The following is a 9,113-nucleotide window of genomic DNA, read 5'->3' as shown; positions in this document are numbered from 1 at the left end:
TGTTCTGTTAACCTCTTGACTTCGTGGTGTCACGCATTGCCAGCTGTAATCTGCCTTAAGCAGAATTCACGTAATCTTATTAGACTCAAGGATTAAATCATTCACAAAGACTGCTGTGATTATATCGCAAATGTATACTCAAAGCTTATTATCGGTCTGCAGAAGTTATAAGTGGGCCCCGGTTCCCTTGAATACATCAAAGGCCAGACACGGACACTGCCGACACTGATGTGTGCCACCAGCAATGAGGCTCAATCTTCTGCCGGTGGTGATGTACCTTTCTGCCGATTACAGAATCGTCATACAAAGTGACGATGAAACCAAACTGCATTTATATATATTTTAACTATGCACATGTGAAACATAACATGACGGTCAGTAATGTGTGGTGGACATTTATCTTGGTTGGAGCAGATGAATAATAAAAAATGAGAAAATATTTTCCGCATTAAGTGAGAGGAGGCGTTACACGATCACCGGTTTTTAGTTTCCTGCCCTGTGCTTCTTGCTCACAGTGGGCATGGCTTTTTTGACGGACAGTTTGTGTTTCTTGGTTAAAACGGTTGTGCTCTTGGTGTTTGTCTTCTTGGAACCCTTGCATTCCACAATCTCTTCCATGGTGGCCCACAGATCATCTTCATTTGTAACGTCTTCTTTGGGCAAGGCCGTCTGCTCTTCCTCGGCCTCCTGCTGTATGGGGGAGGGGCAATGGTGAGGCATGAAAGAAAAGATCAGTGCCCTTCAAATAATATTCTGCGCACAGCAGGTCATATCCAAAATCTCTAACTTGAAATTTACACTGACCTTGACATATTTCATAAAATCCTTTGACATTATTGTAACCTACATTTCTCAATTTGAACAGTCATTCCATACGATCCTGTAACGGCAACACAAGGTGAACCTTCCCCTCACCTCCAAATTATCTTTGCTTGTGAAAAGAAGACAGTTCAGTCTTGACTTTAGGTACACCTGAAAAATATAAACGCATGTTAATTGTCAGCAAGACTGGGCGGATACTTAATTCACTTGGTACATTGCTTGCCACACAAGAGCGCCCATATGTACAGCAATGTGCAAGAGCTTGCCTTTTGGTGTATCTTCCGTGTGTCCAGGTCGTGAATCCGCAGGTATCGGTCCAACCCGCAGGACGCGACGAGCGGGAGAGAGGGGTGGCACTGAATGCAGGTCACACTGCCCGCCTGGCCCTTCAGGGCACCTGATACGGGTCCTACACATGAACGCAGGCACAACCACCCACCCACACACCTTTAGTAGGGGACGTCCGTGCTGTGATTATGACTCCTCAGTTCCTGAATTGGTGTTGAAAATCTATTCACAGTTTTAAAGTCTATAGATATAAATATCTACTAGCTAAAGAAGCCAATACGGAAAAAAATGTCAAGGTGTTTATACGTAAAAAACGGGCTACAGTTAAACTGAACTTATGGTGATTGTGGGGGGCAGAGATCCTGGTAGCTACATTTATTACGGAAATGACTCCTGTTATCCGTGTGGACTTTCATGGGTAAATGCACATATAAATTTTGCGCTTCTGTGAAATCAATAACAGTGGCTTCTTATCTGAAGATATAATATGGGTAATAGGAATAATCTGTGTGTGGATAAGAGGATATTCCTTAGATTGATTTGGTAGAGCGGATTATAAGAAGATAAGAGATACAAGGGTGGATTAAGAGGTGCCTCACTGTAATTGAATCTCATATGTTTGCAAGTTGGCTTGCAGCATGGTTGTGCATCCATTGGGTTTTGCTTTCAATTACCTTTACTCTTGCGCAGGTCAATGATGGCCATGTCTCCATGTGTGTTACCGACCACGACTTGGCTGCAAAGACGACCAAAAAAGGGTTCACACAACAAGCGATGAGTGCGTTATGTAGAAACATGTTTTCTTTGTACGTGTATTGAGGCAAAAGCTATTGTACAAAACACAAACTAAATAACAAAAATATTAAGAGATGACTTGAATTGAAATCACTGTCAAAGCACCATTTTCAGATGTTTAACAGGCTTTTGATCGCACACAATTGACAGTGTAAATCTAAAAATCCATTCAACCAAAAACTCTGATAAGCATATTCTTTCCACAGAAACATCAGTCGAAGCAGCACAGCCAGTGATACACGTTGCCAGTGCCATTATCATGTAATCTGACGGCACTTTTTTCAATTTTGACACATTAAAATAAAATTAGCTTCATGCGGTTAGTAGTTTCATTGATGTACATACTTTTGACTGGACATGATTGAGACTGCTGTCAGTGGGTACTCATCGAAGGTTGTCTCAAAGACGGGTCTCCTTTGAGGACAACTGGGGTCGTAGATGCGCACCTGTCCGCCCAGATACATGCAGCACACATGCACAGGATAGCAGAAAAATGCGCTAGAAGTTTTGGTATAGGACATCAATAAACGTTTACATGACAATACCGAATTCTTATCTGCGACTACTATTAGCCATAGAAGCTGTAGGGTCCGGAAATAGCCCTATCCCACAGCCATATTCTACCTATTATACATGATTATATGGGATTTGTTCCCGCAAAGAAGTGGAGTAAATTAGTGGAAAACAGGATCGATGTTATTCATCCCCCAAATCACTGCGGAGAAGTGGTGTTGTGTATTATATGAGTAGCTCATCGTAAAGACTTCAGCAGCTTAACAATGACAATTAGATGGTTCATAATCATCGTTTTTGGGTTTAGATCGCGTTATTTATTAATGTGTCGTAACCCTCCACCACCCGACACGGCCAATCAGTAAAAAAGTGTCACGTTGACAAAAGACAAATAGTTCACTGCTTTTAGCCCACCGGTGTGTTGAAGCGTGAAACCACAACATTTACAATTTTGTTGTTGTTGTGGTTTCACGCTTTAACACACCGGTGGGCTAAAGCAGTGAACTATTTGTTTTTTGTCAACGTGACACTTTTTTACTGATTGGTCGTATCGGGTGGAGGGTTACGACACATACGACACACTCTTAGTTCTTTCGAAAGAACTAAGAGTATGAATCCTTGCAGTCGCGAAAGCTTCAAGGTTACGACACATTTATAAATAAGACGATCTAAACCCAAAAACGTTGATTATGAATAATATTGGTCGCGAAAGCCTACGTGTTAAACTGACAATTAGATGGAAATGTGCAGTATGAGGGATGAGAGAGGCAGGCCCACCTGATGGTGCGCAGTGCAGGTCACCAGTTTTTCTGTGCCAGGCATGAACTGCAGGTCCCGGATCCATACAGCCACCCGCAGGTCCAACCAATCATTTCTTACCTGCAGTCATAACACACGCAGAGAGTACCAGCAATAACAAACCATATTGACAAGTCCGACTTAAACATTATGGTGAATTACTTTGTCATTGCTCAATTTGCCCACCATATGACCAGTATATTACAGACATTGACAAACTAAATTATAAAATTGTACAAAGCAGGAAAGAGAGGCACATATTTGAAATTGCACTGAGCAACAAGAGGAAAGTTGAACAAATAACTTGTTTACTTAAGGAGGCAACATATTGTGTCCTAAGTAACCTTGGGCTGGACATATCGGAATAAAAGAGGATTGCTGGTGATCAAGAATAATGAGAGTGGCAGACAAAGGAAGGAACACGCCCGAGAGTACATCTACCGAGAGGGAGTGATGAAATCAGCTCGGGTGCAGGTGCTAGTTCATGGTTACAGAGCAGGAATGAGAGATAGTGGTGGCCGGGGTCGAATCTTTTCATATTTTGCACTCCTATCGTTGTTTGTATTATGTCGTGGTAAATTGCTGACCCGCCCTAACAGGACATCTGTGAAAGGGAGATTCATAGCTAATTGGATTCCTCCAGTCGAAATATTCCAATTCTGAGACCTTTATTCGGCAGTGGACTGATAATGGTTGGTTGCTGTATGTGCAGGAGACAAGTTTTAGCATCGCAAAAAATGAAGGAATGGCCGCGGCTTGGGAAAATCCTCATCCAGCAGCGGAAACTGGGGATAAACCTGTAAATTCGACATGGTTATTACGAGCGCTGTGAAACGTGCAGACATGCACAGGAGGCAGCGTGTTCGTACGTTCTTGGCCCGGAAGATGGGCTCCTCGGGCCGCTGGAGGTCCCAGATCTTCAGGTCGTTCTCCCTGCCTCCCGTGGCCACCACGTGCCGCTTGTCTGCCCTCGCACGCATGCGCCACACTTCCGCACCAACGTTCACCTCTACCTGCTCGCAACCGCACACACAACTTAATTACGAGAGCTCACTTAAGCACACGTGCTTTAGATAGGCTAATGTATATGTAACCATACAATAATGCAAGCTCAATAATAAACGTGTTGTTTTATAAAAACGCCTTCCAACTTACATTCTCAGATTCGTCTTCTTTCCACACCTTTAGCAGTCCTGATCGCCTGCAGGTGATCAGGGCACTGAAAGCACAAGCAACCAGTATTTCATCAGCCATTACCAAGAAAGCACTTCTTTGAAAGTGTTGGCACTGTAGTGGGTATATTCAAATTCAGAATATAAAAATGTAGGAACACCACAAGATGTTGCTAAAATTGCTTTGTGGTTACTTATACTGTCCTTAGCAAATTGCACATTGTTGTTGTCTGCTGTGGGCTTGACAACGACCTGCAACTGGAAAGTTGTTTTAAAATAAGAGCAGCATCTTCCGCAGGCAAACAATACCCTTAAAACTACATGTGGAACAATTAGCCCATTGAGTTGGCAAATAATTGGAACCGACTAATTATTTTGTGTTGCCTTTCTCGACGCTCCTTAAGAATAATGTCCACCCCCACAGACCACACCCTGCGCGACTCAGCTGTACGTCAATAACTTCGCCAAGCCCCATCCCATCGTCTCCCGTCCAGCAGCACACAGGTAAAATGAGTAATCGAACTGATATCCATCAGTAATATATTACTTAAAGAATTGACGAGAGCACAGCTCTACTGAAAACCATACTCGTTGTGAAAGCGTAAGTTGGGATATATTACTTATGTGTGTAGAACTTTTTTCGCACTGTACATAGCGAACTGTGTTAATCGGAGGTGCGGGCGCACCTGTCCCACAACGCAATGCCACTGAAGGGTCCATCTCCACCAGAGCAGTCTCGCTCGCTCACAAACGTGGCGCTCTCAGAGTTGAACGTCTTCACCGTGCCGTTCCTGCAGCCAAGCACCACCTGAGACAGAAAGGGCACAAATCAGACCTCCCTTACGGAACGCACTGCTCAAAATACACAAATGACAAGCACAATAACACTAATTGTAAACATTGTAATGTACAGTGTACCACTTCATACGGTAAATTTAGCTGTGACGGTCCCACCTGAAGACGGAGACTTGTGTTGTCTCCGAAACGTCGTGATTTAATTGATTTATTTTCATTTATTATTATTATATTTCTATTTTTTTTACCTACGTGACTTTACCGAAAAAAACCTAAGAGTATTTCTCCAACAGTCTGTTAAGGTGACTACGTGGGGGGGATCTTTGGTTCTGGTGGTGGTGATAATGGTTGTGGGCCCCTATTCAAGCCACCTGGCCACACGTCCTGGCTGGCGGGAAGCGAGGGGACCTTTAATGTGGGCGCCGCAGCAAAATGCGACCCGGCAAACCCCACTGCCAGGGGCTCCGAGTTGTCAGGCGCCACTGCTGGTGATCAGCTGTAACGTGTTGGAGCTCAAATTAGGTGGTGAAAAATGTGGACGTTCTAGATTTGAAGTTTTCGTGACTGCAAGGATTCATATTCTTTGTTTTTTTCGGTAAAGTCATGTAGGTAAAAAATAAATGAAAAAACAACTAAATTAAATCACGACGTTTCGGAGGCAACACAAGCTTCCGTCTTCAGGTGGAACCGTTACAGCCAAAATCACGGTAGGAAGTGGAGAGAGCTAATACAGAAACGCGACTATATAGGGTAAGAGGGGGGGGGGGGGAGCCAAGGTAGGGGGGGGGGGTTGGGGTTGCTGTGAGGGGTCGGGGGGGGCAAGTGGTACGCTGAGTAAAGCCGATTGATAACATCGATTCATTATGCGGGAGAGGGGGGGTATTGGAGAACAAAGGGGTGGAAGTTGAGCTGATTAATAGGACGTGTATTCACAGATCGAATTCTTTTTTTGTGCAATCATAATTGCGTATGAATTGTACACAACTGATATAAATCTATACACCCTTCGAAAAGCGATTGTCGTAAACGCAGCCATCCAATTATGCGCGGTGCAGGGTGAGCTCTAATCATTTCCCGCATTATCAATAGATAACGTTAGGGTGTGCGTGTACACGTGTGGTATTTGAAAGTGCTCTTGGGTCCTCGGTCGAACAAATGTTCTCCCATCCCTGGTTTCGAGAGACCTTTGATACACACCTGTCGCTCATCATCGTCCCCCCAGCACAGGCAGCAGATCTCCTGCTCGCGGCTCAGGGTGCTGATATCCGTGTGATTTGTGGCACATTTCTTCGACAAATCCACTCCTGAAAAAAATTCACAGCATCTGAAGGCGACGCAATTGGCTCGAATATAATGATGTGACCATAACAACTTATCAAATTAAAGGTACAATTTAAGTTCAATTATTTTAAAGATACGACGGAAAGCGTGTGCTTGTCATAAACTATGATTATGTCCACTCGTATTATAGAAAACAAAAAACTTGTGAACGTGACCAGGTCCTGATTGGTGGGAAATCTACATTTTAAAAAAATATTTCGATTTTTTACCTACGTGACTTTACCGAAAAAAACAAAGAGTATGCTTTCGATTGTTACATTTTCGCAGCAGTAATTAACGTCCCCGATGCCTTTCTCTACATTTCTGCTCTTTCGTATGTACGTCGAACTTCTTTCGCACCGTATGTAGTCAACCGTGATCATCGGAGGGGCGGGGAAGGACAACTAAACACAAAACACGTTCTAAAGAAATGAGTTTTCCTGTCCAAAGCCCGCCAGTCCTTGTAAACCTTTCAGTTAACCCTGCCATTCTTTGTTAGACTGTGCTCGCTTGAAATCCTTACCCTCCCCATTCATGCTTCCCTCCCTTGCCCGCTCCTGCCCTACACTGCCTCCCAAAGACCACCACCGTAAATCCTTGAACAGACTGTTGGGGTAAGTGATGTAAGCGAGCACCTATGAAGGCCGGCACGGCACACGAGGAGTGGGTGGCCAGCACCACACCCGGCTCTCTTTGTCTCTCGAGTGGCGAAATTTACACACCGCAATGAGGTACTCATGAGGCCAAGTCGGCCTAGGAGAGGCACTACCCTACACACTGCACTACCCGTACGGGAATGCCCATGCAGAACCCCACAGAGCTCCGCCCGCTCGCGGGACAATGCAGGCGGCGCGGTCCCGGGGCCCAAACATACGGAGCTGTACGGGGAGAGGGGACAGAGAGACGAGATAGAAACACGAGGATCGGCGAAACGAGGATAGTTGGAGACGGGGATAGGAAAGACGAGCGAGAGGTAAAATGTGACGGAGACGAGTGGAGATGGGCTACCGGAGATGAGAGGAGTTAACGGAGAGTAGACTGAGATGTGGAAGCCGAGGCGAGTGAAGGTGGCTCCGCTCCTACCTTTGAGGATCCCGGTCTCTGTCCCGAGCCACACGTGGCTTCTCCTGCCCCTGGACGTCGCCATGTTACCGGAAATGACGACACGAGCCCCCACACGAGGGGAGGGGGCGGGGCGGGGGAGGGGGCGGGGCGAGGGCGGGGCCGGTCCCCCAACTCTCCACGTGTTTTTATAGAGTTGCAGAGATGATTCTGGATTTGAAGTTTTCGTGACTGCAATGATCCATACTCTTTGGTTCTTTCGGTAAAGTCACGTAGGTGAAAAATAAAAATGAAAATAAAAAAATTAGTTATTTTCATTTTATTTTTTTCACCTACGTGACTTTACCGAAAGAACCAAAGAGTTGTAGAGATGATGTTTAACACAATTTAGACAATGTTTAAAAAAAAAAACATTTTACCAGATAATGCCCATTGAGCTGTACAACTCGTTTTCAGAAGCGATCTAGCCACAAATGATAGCTCAACGAAGTGGCTTATGTGCTCAGTTACAGCAGCCAAACACTCTAAACGCATATTTTCTAAATGTGTTGAATTTCACCACGAGGTTCTAACGTTAATTCTAATAAATTTCAGTTGCTCAGCCCGATTGCAATGTATGTTAACTTGTTTGGGTAAACAGACATGAGATCTAATGAGTTTCATGGTAATTGATAGTAATTTTAGATACGCGTGCCTTTTAACTTTTAATTCTTTATGTAACCACATTAGGACAACGATGAAGTAAAAATTAAAAGTAAATCGTTGCAGCGTATGGTATCTCAGTTTCTAGAATTGCCCTCATTTACAGACTGCAGACACATTAATATAGTTGCAATCATTCACGAATGAACATCTTCTTCCGTATGGCTGATGTCGATGCAGATCAACAACTAAAATCTCACATTCAGGAATCAGGAGCAGCGGAGTGTATCGCTGCGATGCTTTCTTCATATTTGTGGATCGGGGCATTGCGTCGTTACATGTTTTATAGTTTGTTCTTGATGACCACAGTCGCACACTCCTGGAGAGTTCAATCTAGATTTTAAGTTTTCGTGATTTACTTTATTTCATTTTATACCTACGTGACTTTACCGAAAGAACCAAAGAGAATTTAAAATTTGGAGAGTTTAAAATTGTTCATTTGTGCATCAGGTCCCCGCATCTACTGCCATGGGTTGTGCTGAAGCGGTTTAGGGACGCATGCTTATGATGCAGTATCCTAAAATAACTTTTAAAAAATAACGAACCATGTTTGAATATAGTGTGCAACAAACTATGGCCCTTGGTGTTATAGCGACTCAGGGTGTCCCGTTTCACCACCAAACTTTCAGTATTCCATAATGTATCGTTTAATTGGCGCTCTAGTGCAGTGGTTCTTAATCTGGGGTGCACGAACCCCCCTGTAGGGTGCGAGATGCCCTCTATGGGGGATGCGAGACATGGCCAAATCCTTTGGAATTGTAAATCATCGAAACAGAAATTAAGCACGGTCACGTAAGTTCACCTACTTTGTTTCATCAAACCTATGTATTTATTAAGATTACATAC

The 9,113-nt window shown here is 44.1% G+C and overlaps 1 protein-coding gene across 2 annotated transcripts; it reads right to left on the bottom strand.

The window, feature by feature from the left end:
• Position 1: 1 nt before the first annotated feature.
• Positions 2-7,672, bottom strand: WDR74 (WD repeat domain 74). 2 transcript variants are annotated; one of them, XM_061559112.1, is made up of 11 exons: positions 7,587-7,672; positions 6,381-6,487; positions 5,075-5,196; positions 4,372-4,435; positions 4,086-4,229; positions 3,196-3,297; positions 2,251-2,351; positions 1,785-1,846; positions 1,089-1,231; positions 916-972; positions 2-687 (listed from the first exon to the last, which is right to left on the bottom strand). In XM_061559112.1, the coding sequence occupies exons 1-11, from the start codon at positions 7,648-7,650 to the stop codon at positions 484-486; spliced, it is 1,170 nt and encodes a 389-aa protein (XP_061415096.1). In that variant the 5' UTR covers positions 7,651-7,672; the 3' UTR covers positions 2-483. The 2 variants fall into 2 exon arrangements, with proteins under 2 accessions (XP_061415096.1, XP_061415095.1); XM_061559111.1 differs by having other exon boundaries at positions 4-690.
• Positions 7,673-9,113: the final 1,441 nt, after the last annotated feature.

The sequence above is a fragment of the Lethenteron reissneri genome, chromosome 25 (assembly GCF_015708825.2).
Source record: "Lethenteron reissneri isolate LAM-NWPU_2019-01 chromosome 25, ASM1570882v1, whole genome shotgun sequence".
Classification (NCBI taxonomy): Eukaryota; Metazoa; Chordata; class Hyperoartia; order Petromyzontiformes; family Petromyzontidae; genus Lethenteron; species Lethenteron reissneri.
Note: the sequence above shows the minus strand (reverse complement) of the source record. Positions and strands in the feature narration are given on the sequence as shown.